The 21265-nt window shown below is 44.1% G+C and overlaps 1 protein-coding gene and 1 pseudogene across 2 annotated transcripts; both read left to right on the top strand.

Annotated features, from left to right (window-relative positions):
* The first annotated feature begins 3420 nt into the window (after nucleotides 1-3420).
* LOC125518389 (subtilisin-like protease SBT3.10) lies at nucleotides 3421-7577 on the top strand (annotated as a pseudogene). The gene is made up of 12 exons (XR_015609736.1): nucleotides 3421-3611; nucleotides 4272-4329; nucleotides 4420-4511; nucleotides 4626-4723; nucleotides 4813-4977; nucleotides 5062-5675; nucleotides 5894-5961; nucleotides 6086-6345; nucleotides 6388-6397; nucleotides 6444-6560; nucleotides 6687-6858; nucleotides 6944-7577. The product of XR_015609736.1 is annotated as a subtilisin-like protease SBT3.10 (transcript).
* Nucleotides 7578-13388: 5811 nt separating this feature from the next.
* LOC125520321 (ABC transporter C family member 10-like) lies at nucleotides 13389-17108 on the top strand. Its single transcript, XM_087536049.1, has 8 exons — nucleotides 13389-13982; nucleotides 14080-14244; nucleotides 14412-14706; nucleotides 15131-15345; nucleotides 15437-15742; nucleotides 15917-15980; nucleotides 16225-16464; nucleotides 16644-17108. Exons 1-8 carry the CDS (start codon nucleotides 13389-13391, stop codon nucleotides 16751-16753), a joined length of 1989 nt encoding a protein of 662 aa, XP_087392175.1. The 3' UTR covers nucleotides 16754-17108.
* Nucleotides 17109-21265: the final 4157 nt, after the last annotated feature.

Raw genomic sequence — 21265 nt, 5'->3', positions numbered from 1 at the left:
AGACACAACTCGGCCGCTAAAAACGATCAAGCAATGGGGCTCCTAAGGTCGGGGAAGGCTCTGATACCAACTTGTAACACCCTCGATGCGACTATATCTCCCACGTGTCGAGGCACGACTTAGAGGCATAATCGCATTGAAGGCATATGTCGCAAGTCAGGTAATCATCACAAACATCCCATGTAATAAAGATAATGAAAAGGGATAACATAGTTGGCTTACACTCGCCACGTCAATCAAGTACATAAATAACATACATCATTCAAACACTCATGGCCCGACTACGGCGCCAAAATGAAAGATAACCCAACAAGCGACATGGTCCCGATCACCCCCAACAGGGCACCACTACTGATCATTAGGAAAGGAAACATAGTAACGCTGAGAGTCCTCGTCGAACTCCCACTTGAGCTCGTACGCGTCACCTGGAGCGGAATCACCTGGACCTACATCTGGTGTAATAGTAATCTGTGAGCCACAGGGACTCAGCAATCTCGCACCCTCGCGATCAAGACTATTTGAGCTTATAGGTAGGGTAAGGTAAATATATGTGGAGCTGCAGCAAGCGACTAGCATATATGGTGGCTAACTTATTCGCAAAAGAGAGCGAGAAGAGGAGGCAAAGCGCGAGCGAGAAACTAGAGAGCAACCTGCGCAAACATTACTCCAACACCGTGTCCACTTCCCGGACTCCGCCGAGAAGGGGCCATCACGGTAACACACACAGTTGATTCATTTTAATTAAATTAAGGTTCAAGTTATCTACAACCGGACATTAACAAATTCCCATCTGCCCATAACCGCGGGCACGGCTTTCGAAAGTTCAATCCCTGCAGGGGAGTCCCAACTTAGCCCATGACAAGCTCTCACGGTCAACGAAGGAATAGACCTCCTCCCAAGACGTTCCGATCAGACTCGGTATCTCGGTTCTTCAAGACATTTCAACAGGTTAAAACCAAACCGGCAACACCGCCCGAATGTGCCGACAAATCCCGATAGAAGCTGCACATATCTCGTTCTCAGGGCACACTCAGATAGGTCAAGCTACGAGTAAAACCAACCCTCGAGTTTCCCTGAGGTGGCCCCGCAGGCTGCCTGGTTCGGACCAACACTCAGAGGAGCACTGGCCCGGGGGGCTAAAATAAGATGACCCTCGGGCTCCGGAAACCCAAGGGAAAAGAGGCTAGGTGGAAAATGGTAAAACCAAGGTTGGGCATTGCTGGAAAAGCTTTAATCAAGGCGAACTATCAAGGGGTTCCCATTATAACCCAACCGCGTAAGGAATGCAAAATCCGGGAACATAACACCGATATGACGGAAACTAGGGCGGCAAGAGTGGAACAAAACACTAGGCGAGAGGCCGAGCCTTCCACCCTTTACCAAGTATATAGATGCATTAAGATAACATGGCAATATAATGATATCCCAACAAGTAAATAAATGTTCCAACAAGGAACGGCCTTCAATCTTCACCTACAACTAGCAACACTATAAGAGGGGCCGAGCAAAGCGGTAACATAGCCAATCAACGGTTTGCTAGGACATGGTGGGTTAGAGGTTTGACATGGCAATTCGGGAGGCTGGCAAACAAAGGTAGGCATCGTAGCATTGGCGTAGCAAAAGAGCGAGCAAACTAGCATAGCAAAGATAGTAGTGATTTCGAGGGTATGATCATCTTGCCTGCAAATCTGTCAGAGTTGACTAGATCCTCGAAAGCAAACTCAACGGGCTCCTCGTTAGCGAACTCTTCTCCCGGCTCTACCCAAACAAGACAAACAAGCAACAAGGATACAATCAACCACGTGCAAACTCAAACAATATGATGCAATGATGATATGCTATGTGGGATGCGATGCGGGATGCATATGCAAGATATGACAGGAAATGCATGAACCTGGCCTTAACTTGGAATTCCAAGTGTGCCACTGGAAAGATGAGATGAAATCGCTTGAAAACGATATAAATATCGCCGGAATCGGAGTTACGGTTTGGAAATGACAAGCGATTCAAATATGACACCGGTCTGCGATTTACAGCAAGTAGGCACCTAAATGCAATGAAATAAACATGCTACAACATCTAAACATGGCAAAAAAATACATGGCAGGGAAGCATTCAAGAAGATTAACAAAAGTCTAGCACTGAGCTACGGCCAAATCATCCATTAACAGGTTCAAACAAGCATGAAAAAAACGCAAATGGAAAACAGATCTCAGACTTAGTGAAATTAACACTTGTCTGAAATTTCAGATCATATAGCCCTCTTCGGAGCAACAAAACAACATGTTACAGGACCTGAACATGGCAAATAAGAACATGGCGTAGAGCTACTCAACAAGCTTAACAAAAGTCCCTTAGTGACCTTGAGCCAAAAGGGATCCGAAAATATACTAACAAGCACACGAACATAGCAAAAACATAATCAGTTTTCAGACTTAGTGAAAACTGACACATGCTGAAACTTAACTCAAGTAGGCATGTTTATGAGCTCGATGCACTCACTACGGTGCAAGTCATGGAAAGACAAGCATACATCCACTAAGAAGGCACAAAATGCAAGCTAGACATGGCAAGAACAATAGCATAGCATGCACGGATCAACTACAACATCTCCGGCAAAATTGCAAACAAGTTGACAATCTGCCCAGATTCACAACGAAGCAAAAGTAGAGCTCGGTTGACTCAAGCTAGGGTGCTCCATAATTGCAAACAAAGACATGGATGGATAGAGCACTACAATAATGACAAAACTCCTTTACTGATCATCCTCAAAAGAGGCACGGATCACTAGGAAACAACACGAACATGTGGCATCATGAACTAAACAATCCCAGGACTTAGTGAAATTACCAAGTCCCTGAAAACGGAGTTACCGAGTGCCTCACTTCGCAAGCTTGCACTAGTCACCACACACATCACAAAAAATACATGGGTTGCACCTCTGGAAAGATGAAAAAACTCTTAACAAAACATATGTAGAGCTCATGGGCATATCATGCACACATTAATCATGGCAAAAATGACAAATGCCTAAGATGGAGTAGCAGATCTGACAATTAACTCAAGTAGCCCTCTTCTAACAGCATTTCGGGCATCAAGATGAACTCAAATGAAAATGATGGAATGGAATGAAATGATGTACTCTCTGAGACGAACATTTTGATATGCTATATGCATGAATCAGAGCTATGGATGCAAAGTTACGATGCGATGAACAGGAGCATATGAACTAGGGTTTCAGGCAAAAAGTCAACCCTCGAGATTTTAGATCTCAGATCTGGCACGTTCTTCGATGTTCGCCGGAGTTACTGTAGCAAGAACCGCCGGAGTGAGGGGAGGAGGAGGCCGGAGTTGGAGGAGGCCGGCCAGAGCGGGGCGGCGTCGGCGGCGGGGCCTTGCGGCGGCGCGGCGGCCGGGGCGATGGCTGGCGACGAGGGCCCCGGGGCGGAGGAGCGCGGCGACCGGCGAGCATGGGGCGGCGACCGGCGCGGTCCCGCGGTGGCGCGGCGAGGGATCCGGGCGGCGGCACCCGATGGGCTTGGAGGGCCCGGTGCGGGCCTGCCCGGGCCGGCGGCGATGTGGGCACGCGCCCCGCCACGTGGCAGAACGAGGTTGGGCGGCGGTGGCGGGCGGACGTTGTCCGGCCCCGTCCGGACACGTCCGGCGGCGAGGGGATCTTTTTTTTTAGGGTTCAGAGAGAGGGGATCCGAGATTTGGAATGGGGGAGGTATATATAGGCATAGAGGGAGCTAGGAGAGTCCAAATGAGGTGCGGTTTTCGGTCACGTGATCGTGATCGAACGATCTAGATGATGGATCAGAGTTTGGTGGGTTTTGGGCCAAAAGAAGAGGGGTGTTGGGCTGCAACACACACGAGGCCTTTTCGGTCCCTCGGTTAACCGTTGGAGTATCAAATGAAGTCCAAATGATACGAAACTTGACAGGCGGTCTACCGGTAGTAAACCAAGGCCGCTTGACAAGTCTCGGTCCAATCCGGAAATGTTTAATCCTCACACACGAAAGAAAGCTAGAAATGACCACCGGAGGAGAACGAAGCGCCGGTATGCAAAACGGACAACGGGGAAAATGCTCGAATGCATGAGATGAACACGTATGCAAATGCAATGCACATGATGACATGATATGAGATGCATGACAACGATAACAACACACAAAGACAAAGACCCGAACCCGAGAAAATCAAATAACTTAACGTCGGAAACGACAAGAGTCGGAGTACAAATTGGGAAAGTTATATCCGGGGCGTTACAGCGGCGCTCTCCTACTGCTGGTAATACTGCTGTCTGTTTCAGCTAACGCGTCGAGTAAAGTAAGATACACACCCGAGTCCTCTCTCAATTTGCTTTCTTTCCTGATATCTGTTTTTTGTTGAGAACTTATGCGACAAAATGAATTTCAGCTCTACATCGTGTATATGGGGGAGAAGAAGCATGATGACCCATCCATGGTCACCGCGTCTCACCGTGACATGCTAACCTCTGTTTTTGGGAGGTACAGTAACTAGCTACCAATTCATTTTGTTCAAAACAAAAACAATGAGGAGTTCATGTTGCATCGTCGACGTATTAGTCGTGATTTGCTCACCCTCATTTTACTTGACAACAGCAAGGATGAAGCCTTGAGGTCGATAGTTTACAGTTACAAGCATGGATTTTCTGGTTTTGCGGCGATGCTCACCGAGTCTCAGGCTGAGACAATCGCAAGTAAGTGATTGTCAGTCCTATAGGCTCCTACCTATCATCGTATCTACTTGCATGACTGACAAGAACTAATCAACATATTTTGGATGTAGAATTCCCAGAAGTTGTCACTGTGAAGCCTAACACTTATCACGAAACGCACAAAACTCGGAGCTGGGACTTTCTTGGCCTTGACCGTAACCAACCAAGACAACAATCGGGCCTACTCAGAAAAGCAAAGTATGGTGAAGATGTCATCGTGGGTGTGATCGATACAGGTTTACAGTCCGACCCCTCAAGCTTAAATCCTGAATATGAGAAATTCCGATACCGAATCAATTGATTACCATGCTTATTTATAGGCATATGGCCTGAATCACGAAGCTTTGATGACAATGGGTATGGCCCTGTGCCGGCACGGTGGAAAGGGAAATGCCAGACTGGTCAGGATTTCAACACCACAAGTTGCAACAAAAAGATCATCGGTGCGTGGTGGTATGGGTGTGGAATCAGTGACGAGGTGCTAAACAGAAACTATAAGTCGCCTAGGGACATTGAAGGCCATGGCACACACGTCGCATCGACCATCGCCAGCAGGGAAGTGCAGGGCGTGAGCTACGGAGGCCTAGGCATGGGCGTGGCACGCGGCGGGGTGCCACGTGCGCGGCTCAGTATCTACAAGGTGTGTTGGTTGGGTGGGAGTTGCCCTGAAGCAGCGGTCCTCGCGGCTATCGATGATGCTATGCATGACGGTGTGGACGTCTTGTCGCTCTCGATTGCTGGGGCTGGTCACGAGTTTCCTGGGACGCTGCATGCTGTGCAAAGAGGGATCTCTATCGTGTTCGCCGGAGGGAATGATGGCCCTGTGCCACAAACGGTGGCTAATGCCCTACCGTGGGTTACGACGGTGGCCGCTAGCACGATTGACCGGTCTTTCCGGACCATGATATCGCTCGGAAACAAAGAAAAGCTTGTGGTACGTGCATGCTACAAACAAACATTCTCCAAGTATTTATTTGGTCTGAGGAAATGATAGATCCGGGGCTATAAAATTGGTTTTATAGTTTTTGACAAATTAACTTGATTCGTCTCAGAGCGTGGAAACAAACAAAAAGTACATTTAGCTCGTCACTGAAGCCAGCTTTCCCTGATTCCTTTAATTACTTATTAATATGTGCTTGATTCGAAATACAGGGGCAATCTCTTCACAACAATGCATCTGTGATCATCGGCAACTTTAAAGACCTTGTTTATGCCCGGAGGTAATGAAATAAAACTTCTGTAGTTATGCATCTGTAATCACTTGACGCATTTGTTGTAGTTGTCCACTTTTGTAACCACGATTCAGTGTTTTATCAACTATACTGAATTACAACTTCTGCGCAGCTGTGACACGGAGTCGTCACTGGCATTGAGCAACGTCACCGGTAAAATCGTCCTATGCTATCAACCCATGGCGGCGAGAAGCATGCCGCCTCGACAAGCACTTCCCATAGCCATCAATCTCACCACCATGGCTGGCTCCAAGGGCCTCATATTTGCACAGTACACTACTAACCTCCTCGACTTCCTGCCTTTGTGTAGGGGCGTTATGCCCTGTGTAGTGGTGGATTTTGAGATCGCACAACGAATTGCCTCCTATTGGAGTTGGGACAAAGGGTGAGTGCATGTCGTGTTGTCTGAAACAGACTTGAATGCGTTTTCTTCTTCTTCGGAAACTCATGCCAGTCATGTGTCATGCTAGGAATGCGGTGCTGAAGGTGTCACCTGCCATGACCGTTGTCAGAAAAGGGGTGTTGTCGCCGAGGGTCGCCTCATTCTCGTCGAGAGGTCCAGCATGTTGTTCCCTAGCATACTCAAGGTATATATCATTCTCAATTTCTTAACTTGAGACAATTGTTGCCATTGTCTTGTTTGTTACCTAGCCTTCCTAATTTTTCTTAACTTACGACTTCTTAACTAATTCTCAATACACATGTTTGAACAGCCCGACATTGCTGCACCTGGCGTCAGCATCTAGGCAGCGGACCGCGACTCCAACGTGTTCAAATTCGGGACATCCATGGCGTGCCCGCATGTCTCCGCTGTGACCGCACTGCTCAAGTCGGTTCACCCTGGCTGGTCACCTGCCATGATCAAGTCTGCCATCGTCACCACATGTGTGAACATTGAAATACAAAAAATACATGAAAACAATTCATCAAAATATAAAACTGATTTGATTGTTTCTTGTCTTGGTTGCAGCATTTGTGACTGATCGTTTTGGCATGCCAATCCAAGCAGAAGCGGTCCCAAGGAAACTAGCTGACCCCTTCGACTTTGGTGGTGGACACATAGACCCAGATAGAGCTGTTGACCCTGGCTTGGTTTATGACGTGGATGCAAGAGAGTACAACAAGTTTTTTAACTGCACTCTTGGATATTTAGATGGTTGTGAGTCCTACTACCTCAATCTCAACCTCCCGTCAATTGTCGTGCCGGACCTCAAGGACCATGTCATGCTTCGGCGCACTGTGACTAACGTTGAGCCAGCGGAAGCAACATATCATTTAGTGGTTGAAGCTCCAGCAGGGATAGATGTGTCGGTAGAACCATCTGTGATTACTTTCACCAAAGGAAGCAGTAGAAGTGCAACATTTATGGTGACATTCACCACAAGGCAGAGAGTGCAAGGAGGATACACTTTCGGGAGCTTGACATGGTCAGACGGAAGTACCCACTCAGTTCGAATTCCGGTTGCTGTAAGGACTGTGATACAAGACTTTGTTGCGGATACCGCCTAAACTCGTATCTTGTTATTGTAAACCTTCTTTGTGTATTCATGTAGGCCGCATACAAAAATGTAGGAGAAACACTCCCTATCGAATTTATACATCATAAAAAAATAGGGGCCCGGGCCCAGCCAAACTAGGGGCCCCGACCCGTGCTGCAGTGTGTGTATAGTAGATGGGACTGGTCTAGCAGGTGGCCGTTGGCCCGCTAGCGCTCCGCGGTGGCCGGCCAAAAAATGAAATAGTTTCTCTCCCTAATCCATATTAGGCAAAGTGAACAGGTATGGACATGTGTGAACAAGATAAATAATTGCAAAGTATTCACGTGAATATATGTGAACCCATTTAATTTGTGTTTTTAAATTTTAAAAAACCATAACTTTCGAGCAGCGCATCGAAATTAAGATTCGTTTTCACTGTTGGAACCCTCACGGCGTGCTCTTCAAAACTAGATCCAGAATGGGTATGTTTCGCCGGAATTTTTTGTGTGTAATTTTGTCCATGTTTTGTGTAACTGGCTAGTCGTCGATGTGCAACTACCTTAGAGATGTGCAACTTTTCTCCTACACTGTAGACATGCAATTTTCCTTTATGGTACCTCCAGTCCCAAACTGCCTCCTTCCAGTGAGACGTGCAACTTCGTATGTTGCCCAGGCCAACTTCATAGTAGTTGATGTGCAACTTTCCCCCGCCCGTGGATGTGCTTCACTGTTTGCTGCATCGGCCAACATACTAACAGTGGATGTGCAACTTCAAATACTGCAACGGCCAACTATCTAACAGTGATGTGCACTTTCTCTCATACCCCCATGGATGTGTAGTTTCCCTACTATCACCCGGCCCAAACCACCCCTGCTAGTGAGATTTGTAACTTTAGCACTCTGTTTATATGCAACTTTTCATTACCCTCATGAATGTCAATTTTTGACCATTCAACTATCTCTGCCTATGAGATGTGCAACTTCGTATGTTTCCCTGGCCAACTACCTAGCAGACTATGTGCAACTCTGTTTGTTGCCCCCGCCAACTGAAAGTACATGTCCACAAATAGGGAGGGGAAGGAGTTGCACAATGACTAATAGACAGTTGGATTGAATAATAGACTAAGTTGCACATATTGCTTGCAGGGGTAGGGGGTAGGGTGTGCCAACAGTAAACGAACTACACATCCACATGTAGAGAGGAGGGTTGCACATCGACTACTAGGTAATTGGTCGAGACGGTAGACTAGTTGCACATCAATGTTGTCATAGTTGCTAGATAGCAATCTCATAGGAAGTTGAATCATGCAGATCTAAAAATTGGTTTCCGAAAAAGTTGCACGATGTTGCACTAAAGTTGCACAATACAATACTAAAGTTGCACCATATAGCATCAAAGTTGGCATAAAAACATTTCGTCGAAACATACCCATGCAGGATCTAGTTTGAAAGATCTCGTCATGAGGAATCCAATGGTGAAGATGGATCTGAATTCCGGTGCGTGGTTTGAAAGATATGACTTTTTAAAAATTTGAAAACAGAAATAAATATGCGTGGATCTATTTTTTCTTCACATGTGACAAGTCTGACCGCATTTAATGCCAGCAATCACATGCACTAGCAGACAAAACATATACACATGCATGCGACAGAGCGGCCGCTTGATTTCTCCAACTAGCGCGCGCACACGTTTTAGATTTCAGGTAGTAGATGATATAGGCCCTAATGAATTCGTGAATGAAAATAAAAAAGAAAAGTCTGTAGGCTGAGAGGCACATCATCCAACTTCCAACAAAAGCCCAATTGCCAAGAGGCACGAAGAAGGTACGCACGCACAGCGGCAAGGCGGCGATTCCTCATCAGTCTCCATGCCGGTTCGTTTTCTCGCTCGCCTCGCAGATCGGGCCGCCGGATGCTTGCAGGGAAGAAAGGTAAGTACATCTAGATAAATTTCTCTTTTCTTTGCCCTCAATCTAATCTATCTAGTGATTAATCTATATTCTTCCTTCTAGAACAGTATAGAGGCGTTGGAGACTTGGAGTGGAGTTCGTGTGTTGCCGACTTGCTCCTTGATACATCTCCAACGTATCTATAATTTTTGATTGTTCCATGCTATTATATTATCTATTTCAGATGTTTAATGGGCTTTAATATACCTTTTTATATTATTTTTGGAATAACCTATTAACCAAAGGCCCAGTGCAAATTGCTGTTTTTTGCCTATTTCAATGTTTAGCAGAAAAGGAATATCAAACGGAATCCAAACGGAATGAAACGTTCAGGAGAGTTATTTTTGGAACAAATGTGATCCAGGATACTTGGAGTGGACATCAAGAAAGAAGCGAGGAGGCCACGAGGCAGGAGGGCGCGCCCAGGGGGGTAGGCGTGCCCCCCCACCCTCGTGGGCCCCTCGCAGCTCCACCGACGTACTTCTACCTCCTATATATACCTATATATCCCGAAAATATTCAGGAGCACCACGAAACCCTATTTTCACCGCCACAACCTTCTGTACCCGTGAGATCCCATCTTGGGGCCTTTTTCGGCGCTCTTTCGGATGGGGAATCGATCACGGAGGGCTTCTACATCAACACCATAGCCTCTCCGATGATGTGTGAATAGTTTACCACAGACCTTCGGGTCCATAGTTATTAGCTAGATGGCTTCTTCTCTCTCTTTGGATCTCAATACAAAGTTCTCCTCGATTCTCTTGGAGATCTATTCGATGTAATTCTTTTTGCGGTGTGTTTCTCGAGATCCGATGAATTGTGGGTTTATGATCTAGATTATCTATGAACAATATCTTTGCAAGTCTCTTTGAATTATCAGTTTGGTTTGGCCAACTAGATTGATCTTTCTTACCATGGAAGAAGTGCTTAGCTTTGGGTTGAATCTTGTGATGTCCTTTCCCAGTGACAGCAGGGGCAGCAAGGCATGTATTGTATTGTTGCCATCGAGGATAAAAAGATGGGGTTTATATCATATTGCTTGAGTTTATCCCTCTACATCATGTCATCTTGCCTAATGCGTTACTATGTTCTTATGAACTTAATACTCTAGATGCATGTAGGATAGCGGTTGATGTGTGGAGTAATAGTAGTAGATGCAGAATCGTTTCGGTCTACTTGTCGCGAACGTGATGCCTATATACATGATCATGCCTAGATATTCTCATAACTATGCGCTTTTCTATCAATTTCTCGGCAGTAATTTGTTCACCCACCGTAGAATTTGCTATCTTGAGAGAAGCCACTAGTGAAACCTATGGCCCCCGGGTCTATCTTCCATCATATTATTTTCCTATCAACTTGCTATTTCTATTTTGCGATCTTTATTTTCCAATCTATACAACAAAAATACCAAAAATATTGATCTTATTATTTTTATCAGATCTCACTTTCGTAAGTGGCCGTGAAGGGATTGAAAACCACTTTATCGCGTTGGTTGCGAGGTTCTTGTTTGTTTGTGCAGGTACTAGGCGACTTGCGTGTAATCTCCTACTGGATTGATAGCTTGGTTCTCAAAAACTGGGAAAAATACTTACGCTATAGAATTTCTCTTGATGTTGATTCTTTGAAACTTAGATCTATTCCACCTAAACATGATATCAATGAGTCTCTCAAAGCCATGAGAATTTCCATTGATGAGTGCAAAGAAAGAACCGCTAGGATGCGTGCTAAAAAGGATTGCCTTATAAAAGTGTGTTCTTCTAGTTTTCACGATAATAAGGATGAAGATCTAAAAGTGATTGATGTGTCTCCTATTAAATCTTTGTTTTGCAATATGAATCTTGATAATGATGGGACTGGAGATGAGTCAACTTTAGCTAAAAGGCGTCCCAATGATTCAGAGTTTTTAGATCTTGATGCAAAAATTGGTAAAGGTGGGATTAAAGAGGTCAAAACTTTACATATCAATGAACCCACTATTTTGGATTTCAAGGAATTTAATTATGATAATTCCTCTTTGATAGATTGTATTTCCTTGTTGCAATCCGTGCGAAATTCTCCTCATGCTTATGATCAAAATAAATCTTTTACCAAACATATCGTTGATGCTTTAATGAAATCTTATGAAGAAAAGCTTGAATTAGAAGTTTTTATCCCTAGAAAACTTTATGATGAGTGGTAACCTACTATTAAAATTAAAATTAAAGATCCTGAATGATATGCTTTATGTGATTTAGGTGCTAGTGTTTCCACGATTCCAAAAACTTTGTGTGATGTGTTAGGTTTCCGTGAATTTGATGATTGTTCTTTAAATTTGCACCTTGCGGATTCCACTATTAAGAAACCTATGGGAAGGATTAATGATGTTCTTATTGTTGCAAATAGGAATTATGTCCCCGTAAATTTCATTGCTCTTGATATAGATTGCAATTCTACATGTCCTATTATTCTTGGTAGACCTTTTCTTAGAACGATTGGTGCAATTATTGATATGAAAGAAGGAAACATTAGATTCGAATTTCCGTTAAGGAAAGGCATGGAACACTTTCCTAGAAAGAAAATGAAATTACCTTATGAATCTATTATGAGAGTCACTTATGGATTGCATACCAAATATAACAATACCTAGATCTATTCTTGTTTTTATGCCTAGCTAGGGGCGTTAAACGATAGCGCTTGTTGGGAGGCAACCCAATTTTATTTTTGTTTCTTGCTTTTCGATTCTGTTTAGTAATAAATAATTCATCTAGCTTCTGTTTAGATGTGGTTTTATGCTTTTAATTAGTGTTTGTGCCAAGTAGAACCTTTGGGAAGACCTGGGGGAAGTTTTTGCGATCTTGCTGTAAAAAACAGAAACTTTAGCGCTGACGAGATTTGCTGCCATTTTATTGGACAGTGCGATTACGTTGATTCTTCTTGCAGATGATTAATAGACAAATTCCTCACGTCCACCAATTTATTTCAGAATATTTGGGGTTACAGAAGTATTCGAAACCTACAGATTACTACACACTGTCCTGTTTTTGACAGATTCTGTTTTTCGTGTGTTGTTTGCTTATTTTGATGAATCTATGGCTAGTATCGGGGGGTATGAACCATAGAGAAGTTGGAATACAGTAGGTTTAACACCAATATAAATAAAGAATGAGTTCATTATAGTACCTTGAAGTGGTGGTTTGTTTTCCTATAATAACGGAGCTCATGAGATTTTCTGTTGAGTTTTGTGTTGTGAAGTTTTCAAGTTTTGGATAAAGATTTGATGGATTTTGAAACAAGGAGTGGCAAGAGCCTAAGCTTGGGGATTCCCAATGCACCCCAAGGTAAAATTCAAGGAAAACCAAAAGCCTAAGCTTGGAGATGCCCCGGAAGGCATCCCCTCTTTCGTCTTCGTCTATCGGTAATTTTACTTGAGGCTATATTTTTATTAACCACATGATATGTGTTTTGCTTGGAGCGTCTTGTATGATTTGAGTCTTTGCTTTTTAGTTTACCACAATCATCCTTGTTGTACACAGCTTTTGGAGAGACACACATAAATCGGAATTTATTAGAATACTCTTTGTGCTTCACTTTTATCTTTTGAGCTAGATAATTTTGCTCTAGTGCTTCACTTATATCTTTAAGAACACGGTGGTTGCTTTATTTTATAGAAATTATTGATCTCTCATGCTTGACTTATATCATTTTGAGAGTCTTTTAGAACTGCATGGTAATTTGCTTTGGCTATAAAATTATTCCTAACATGATAGGCATCCAAGATAGTTATAATAAAAACTATCATAAAAAGTCATGAAAAGTGCATTGAATACTATGAGAAATTTGATACTTGATGATTGTTTTGAGATATGAAGATGGTGATATTGGAGTCATGCTAGTTGAGTAGTTGTGAATTTGAGAAATACTTGTTCTAAAGTTTGTGATTCCCGTAGCATGCACGTATTTATATTTGTCAATTTCGTCTAAAACTAGTGATAATTTTTGGCAGTTAATGTCAGATGGGGTGGTTATTCGGTCTGCGTCTTATCATGATTTATTGTCAGATTGCCAAGAATTAAAATATCTTGTAAATGCCCATAAAGATACTACTGGTGTTTCAGATCTTAACAATATGGCCCATCACAGAACAAAGGATTTGCCAATAAAGGAGACAGATGGTATTCATGGAAACAGATATATAGAGTCTATGAAGCCATCACCAGTAGATCAACTGATCAAAACAGAGGAAAGAGAATCAGGGGACGCAGGTCTTAAGCCTTATATACTATACCTGCGCCAGAAAAAAGGCTTCCTGTATGCCTCCCTTTCTGTCATGTCTCACATAATTTTCATAGCTGGGCAAATATCACAGAATTCATGGATGGCCGCTAATGTCCAAAATCCTGATGTTAGTGCACTGAAGTTAATTTCTGTGTACATTGTTATTGGAGTTTGCACGGTGTTCTTTGTGCTATCAAGATCTATATTCTTCGTTGTTCTTGGGATGCAGACTTCAAGATCCTTATTTTCCCAGCTACTTAATTCATTGTTCCGTGCACCAATGTCCTTCTTTGATTCTACTCCTCTAGGCAGGGTTCTTAGCCGGGTAAAAATTCTCAAACAAACACAACTATATGAACTACAATTCAGTTTAACGTTACAAGGTTTTATATTAATAGATCAACCCTCCCCCCAACCTGCAGGTCTCTTCAGATTTAAGCATCATTGACCTTGATGTTCCATTTGCATTGATGTTTGGCTTTAGTTCCAGCTTAAATGCATATAGCAATCTGGGGGTATTGGCTGTTGTTACATGGCAAGTTCTGTTTGTATCATTGCCAATGATAGTTTTGGCAATTCGGTTACAGGTAATCTTGTGGCCTTTTTCTGTATGGCTAAACGCCTAAACCCCCTTTCTTTGGTTATTTCATTCACCAAATGATATGCTGCTATTTTCACCCAGGAGGTAAAGTTCGTCTACTTTTTTCGTTTCACAATTCCCGTTGGCTGACATTTCATATGTTTGTTCATGCAGAGGTACTACTTAGCCTCGGCTAAGGAATTGATGCGTATCAATGGCACTACCAAGTCTGCTCTAGTAAATCACTTAGGTGAATCGATCTCAGGGGCTATAACAATACGTGCCTTTGAGGAAGAAGGTCGTTTCTTTGCTAAAAATCTGGAGTTAGTTGACAAGAATGCTGGTCCGTACTTTTTTAATTTTGCAGCAACTGAATGGTTGATTCAACGTCTGGAAATAATGAGTGCTGCGGTTCTTTCTTCTTCTGCTTTTGTCATGGCTCTTCTTCCTGCAGGAACTTTTAGCCCTGGTATGTAGCTTATTCCAGGTACAAGCATCACATAGTTGTTTCATGTGCTGCACATATTTATGGCAGCTTACAGGCTGTATGACGATTGATCATTGCATTCATCTGATTTGCAATGAATCGTTATTTGCACTGCAAAAGCTTTTTTGTTTGTTTCCATAGGCTCCTGGTATTAGGTGTTACGAAGGCTCTACTTCGTTATGAAAGCCTACTTTCTTTATCAAATAGAGTTACAGAATCCTTCTGCATAACGGCGAATGGCTCGAAACCCTAGTGGAGGATACCCAATTTTCCATTTAGTAACACGTTATACGCTCAATGTCTATGTGCCACTGTCATTATAAATATACATTTAATATGCACTGGATTATAAAGAAATCAACATTATCCTCAGAAAACTAATTACTTTTTACCATACTTGGCACAGGTTTTGTTGGAATGGCATTGTCCTACGGCCTTTCCCTAAATAATTCCTTTGTTAGCTCTATTCAAAAGCAATGTGACCTTGCAAACAAAATAATATCTGTGGAACGGGTGAACCAGTACATGGACATTCCGAGTGAAGCAGCAGAAGTTATTGAAGAAAACCGACCAGCACTAGATTGGCCCCAGGTTGGCAGTGTGGAGCTTAAAGATTTGAAGGTAAGCAAATATAAAATATGCATGTATGCCTGACTAGGGCGAAACCCTTCAAATATTCTGACAGATGTGTGTGATTGGTTTTCATTGACAGATTAGGTATAGGGAAGATACTCCCCTTGTACTACATGGAATCACTTGCAAGTTTCAAGGTAGAGATAAAATTGGTATAGTTGGTCGAACAGGAAGTGGCAAGACAACTTTAATTGGTGCATTGTTTCGCCTTGTTGAACCTGCTGAAGGGGAAATAATTATAGACTCTGTGAACATCAGTAAAATAGGCTTACATGACCTGCGTTCACGTTTGGGCATCATTCCACAAGATCCAACACTTTTTCAGGGTACAGTAAGATATAATCTAGATCCTCTTGGGCAGTTCTCAGATCAACAAATATGGGAGGTAAGACATGTTATGTATCTACAATTTCAGAACAGTAAGCTCATTGTCTGATTGGGATGAATAAACTGATTAGTGGGCCTGTCAAATGATAAGTCCATTCTCTGTTATATGCCATACGTGCATTTGGAAAAAGAACCCATTAAATTGGTTAATTCATATGCTGTTCGGTTGCAGGTTCTTGACAAATGCCAACTTCTTGAAGCTGTCCGGGAGAAGGAACAGGGATTGGATTCACTTGGTAGGAAACCTCACTGTACCTATGATTTAATTTCTGGATTTCATTTTATGCCCCTAACAAAATAGGATAGCATATTACAATTCTGCTTCAGTCTTTTGATTTTATGCCCCTAACCAATTAGAATACATGCGCCAATAAATCTGTCAAACTGCTTGTAGTACTAGGCGTATGAGTCGGATCAGTTTGCTAGCATGATGTCTGGAATTGTGTTCTTCATAGTACTGATCTATATCTTTCCATACAGTCGCGGAAGACGGGTCGAACTGGAGCATGGGCCAAAGGCAGCTCTTTTGCTTGGGCCGCACACTTTTGAAAAGGTGCAGGATCTTAGTTCTTGATGAAGCCACGGCCTCTATAGATAATGCAACTGATGCCGTCCTTCAGAAAACGATCCAGTCAGAATTCAAACATTGCACCGTTATTACTGTTGCACACCATATACCAACAGTTATGGGCTGTGACATGGTACTTGCAATAAGTGATGGTATGTATGTTCCTCTTATTGCCAACTTATTGGTTCTGCAACATAGTATTCCATACTAATGTGGGAAACTAGCGGAGTATGACAACTTATTGGTTCTGCAACCTATTGGTTTCTCTTATTGCCAACTTATTGGTTCCGCAGCATAGTATTCCATACTACTGATCTGCATACATTTCCAGGGAAAGTAGTGGAGTATGACAAGCCCATGAAGCTCATGGAAACTGAGGGATCTCTCTTCCGTGAGCTGGTCAACGAGTACTGGTCATACACATCAAACGGAAACATTTAGAAGAGATTTCTTACAGTGTGTGTTCACTGTTGCAGTTTCCCAGGAGATATGCTAGAATTAGTTTCAGAAAAAGGATATGCTGGCCTCGACAAGAGAACAAAAGAGATGCAGTAATCTCTCGACATACCTCTATTTGGGATCGGAAGAAAATACAGTGCAATCTCAGTTATTGCCTGGAAAATTCTTTTGCTATCAACTACTACCTGAAGTTATGAGCTACATATAGTTTAGCTTATGCTCGTTGGTGTTGCCACTCTTCAGAAGCGCTGAGGCTGAATAGAATAAGCCCATGAACATTCCTTCGCTCCAGCGATCGGATGTAGGAGGCTATTTGAGAGGAATTACAAATTTGTAACCCTGCTGTCACCATTAATACATTGTTGGAACTACTTATAGGAGACAAATGGAGGGATGGCCTATTGTTCGTAGCCAAGTTATATAGTTTGTATACATTATTTTGCAGCACCGTCTTTGGAAGCTCCTGGGGATTGCTAAGATGGACAGAGGGGCGCTGGGACCTAACCATGGCGATGCTCGACCGGAGGCGAGGAAGACAACCCCAACTTAGGTGATTTATGGCCTTATGGAGCGATTCCTTCTGCTCGAATGATTGCAATGGCAAGGCCAAGGTGGCATGGGGGTGGGGTGGGGGTGGTGGCGTTGGCGTTGGGCTCCAGGAACGGGGACAGAGAGTGGAGGGGGAGGGGGGACGTCTGGAAAAAAAAGGAGGGGTCAAGGAGGTGGTTGCTGGGTTAAGATGTAGTAATGGGGCATGATGACGCCTAGGCTCCCCAACCCCGCCTCTCGATTTGTGGACGGACTGAGTGATTTTGGACGTGTCCGGCCCAAAGTAGGAGTCCACATTGGAGGCCTAAAGTGTCTGAACCATCCGGTCCAGACTTTTGAGGCCGGAGTAGGAGTCTGCATTGGAGATGCCCTAAGCAATGGTCTAACAGACCACATCACACATGTGGGTAGCAACTTCAGAATTGATGAAATCGAGTTCAAATCAAAAAGAAAAAAATGTTTTTATATTGAAACAAGGCTAAAACTGTGTAGGTCCGAAATCTAAGAGTAGTGGGAACCAACCAAGGGCATAAGCCTAAAAAACCTAAAATGATTGTCCTGGCATCAAAGCGGCCCATCCTGTTTCATGCCCAACTTACCGCGGAAAATTGTTTGAAAGACGATGATCAGGTCATTACGTCATGAATGATGATGAGATTGATGCGTTAGGGGTTAGAGTGCTCAATAATCTGTGTGCGGATCTAGCACCCCCCAATCATGACTCTGAGGAAGATGATGTACCCCTAGAGAGTGAGGCTAGCAATATATGTGAACCCGGTTATGAGGACCGGGTGACTGAGCCTAGTAAACCTTAGCGTAAGTGGAAACGGAAGATCTATCCAGATTCCGCAGTTCGTAGGAGTGCTAGGATTCGAGTTACTAAAAAATTCCATGATGAACTATGAGAGGAATTTTTTGGAATAGCAGAGGTCTGAAGGACTTGGCTAAAAGAAGATTCCTAGCTGAGGCAGCTCTAGAGCAGAGGTTAGATTTTGTTGCTCTATCGGAGACGGGTAGAGATAACTTTGCGCCCCAGTTTCTCTCTTCTCTTGTGGGTGGTATTGATTTTGATTGGCATTGCCTCCCTCCGCGAGGAAGATCGGGTGGTATCTTACTAGGTGTGAGATGCGATTCGCTTGAAGTCTGAAGTGTCGTGATGGGAGACTTCGCGGTCAAGTTTCGAGTCAGGTCTAGGGTAGATGGTTTTAACTGGGCTTTGGTGGCGGTTTATGGTGCCGCACAGCCTGAACTTAAAGCAGAGTTTCTGGCGGACCTTGTTCGAATCTGTGGGTCAGAACAGCTTCCAATTTTAGTTGGAGGTGATTTCAATATCATCAGGAGGAGAGAGGAGAAGAACAATGATAACTTTGACGGCAGATGGTCGTTTATGTTCAACACCATTATTGAAAGCTTGGATCTGAGAGAGATAGAGCTTTCTGGGAGAAAGTTCACCTGGGCTAATGCTCTACCAAACCCAACCTATGAAAAACTTGATCGAGTACTTGCGAGCGTGGAGTGGGAACAAAAGTTCCCTCTGGTTACGGTGCAAGCTCTTTCGAGGGGAATATCTGATCACACCCCATTGTTCGTGGACTCAGGGGAGCCGAACCATGAGGGTAACAAGAATACCTTCTCCTTCGAGATGTCTTGGTTTGAACGTGAGGGATTCTTGGACTTGACCGCCAGGGAATGGGATAGAGGTGTAGGAGGCAAGAATGCGATAGAGCGTTGGCAGAATAAGATTAGGCATTTAAGAAGTTTCCTACGGGGTTGGGCTAAGAACCTTAGTGGTGTGTATAAGATTGAAAAGGATAGACTCCTTACTCTTATACAGGCCCTGGACATACAGGCCGAAGTCAATATCTTGTCGCCAGCTCAGCTTCAGGCTAAAAATGAGGCGGAGAAGAGGCTGAAAGAACTGTTTCGTGAAGAAGAATTGAAGTGGGCTTTGCGTGCCAAAGTCCGCAAAGTGGTCCAAGGGGATGCGAACACTCAGTTCTTCCATTTGATAGCTAATGGCAATCACAGAAAGAAGCGTATCTTTCAGCTTGAGCAAGACGAGGGCACTATTTTAGGTCAGGATAACCTAAAAACATATATTACCGACTATTATAAGCAGTTATTTGGACCTCCGGAGGATAATTGTGTGTCCCTCGATGAGTCCAGGACTGAGAACGTACCTCAGCTATCAGCTGCTGATAATGATATTCTGGTTGCCCCGTTTTCGGAGAAGGAGGTTTTTGATGCTATTGCACAGATAAAAACAACAAGGCTCCCGGACTGGATGGATTCCCGACAGAGTTCTATAAAAAGTGCTGGCACATTATTAAGGGGGATTTACTACCTATGTTCCATGATCTGTTTTCCGGACAGCTTCAATTATTTCACTTGAATTTTGGGACTATCACACTGCTTCCTAAGAAGACGGATGCTGTGAGAATTGAGCAATTCAGGCCGATCTGTCTCCTCAATGTTAGTTTCAAAATTTTCACCAAGGTCGGTGTTGGGTAACGTAGTAATTTAAAAAATTTCCTACGCACACGCAAGATCATGGTGATGCATAGCAACGAGAGGAGAGAGTGTGATCTACGTACCCTTGTAGATCGACGCGGAAGCGTTGACACAACGTAGAGGAAGTAGTCGTACGTCTTCCCGGTCCAACCGATCCAAGCACCGTTACTCCGGCACCTCCGAGTTCTTGACACACGTACAGCTCGATGACGCACCCCGGGCTCCGATCCAGCAAAGCTTCAGTGGAGGAGTTTCGTCAGCACGACGACGTGGTGACTATCTTGATGTTTAACCGTCGTAGGGCTTCGCCTAAGCACCGCTACAATATGATCGAGGTGTAATATCGTGGAGGGGGGCACTGCACACGGCTAAGTAACGATCACGAAGATCAACTTCTGTGTCCTAGGGTGCCCCCTTGCCCCCGTATATAAAGGATCCAAGGGGGGGGGGCGGCCATAGTAGGAGGCGCGCAGGAGGAGTCCTACTCCTACTGGGAGTAGGACTCCCCTCCCTTTCCTTGTCCAAGTAGGAGAGGGGGAAGGAAGGGAGAGAGGAGAGGAACGAAAGGGGGGGGCGCCGCCCCTCCCTCCTTGTCCAATTCGGACTAGGGGGAGAGGGGGCGCGCGGCCTGCCCTGGCTGCCTTTCCTCTTCTCCACTTTAGGCCCATGAGGCCCATTAACCCCCCCGGGGGTTCCGGTAACCCCCCGGTTCTCCGGTTTTATCCGAAACTTCCCCGGAACACTTCCGATGTCCGAATATATCAATCTTTATGTCTCAACCATTTCGAGACTCCTCGTCATGTCCGTGATCACATCCGGGACTCCGAACAACCTTTGGTACATCAAAATACATAAACTCATAATGAAACTGTCATCGTAACTTTAAGCGTGCGGACCCTACGGTTCGAGAACAATGTAGACATGACCGAGACACGTCTCCGGTCAATAACCAACAGCGGGACCTGGATGCCCATATTGGCTCCTACATATTCTACGCAGATCTTTATCGGTCAGACCGCATAACAACATACGTTGTTCCCTTTGTCATCGGTATGTTACTTGCCCGAGATTCGATCGTCGGTTTCCAATACCTAGTTCAATCTCGTTACCGGAAAGTCTCTTTACTCGTTCCGTAATGCATCATCCCGCAACTAACTCATTAGTTGCAATGCTTGCAAGGCTTAAGTGATGTGCATTACCGAGAGGGCCCAGAGATACCTCTCCGACGATCGGAGTGACAAATCCTAATCTCGAAATACGTCAACCCAACATGTACCTTTGGAGACACCTGTAGAGCACCTTTATAATCACCCAGTTACGTTGTGACGTTTGGTAGCACACAAAGTGTTCCTCCGGCACACGGGAGTTACATAATCTCATAGTCATAGGAACACGTATAAGTCATGAAGAAAGCAATAGCAACATACTAAACGA

Source organism: Triticum urartu, chromosome 7A (genome assembly GCF_056163025.1).
Source record: "Triticum urartu cultivar PI428250 chromosome 7A, HENAU_Tu73, whole genome shotgun sequence".
Classification (NCBI taxonomy): domain Eukaryota; kingdom Viridiplantae; phylum Streptophyta; class Magnoliopsida; order Poales; family Poaceae; genus Triticum; species Triticum urartu.
The sequence above is the reverse complement of the archived record's forward strand: the minus strand, read 5'-3'. Positions and strand labels throughout refer to the sequence as shown.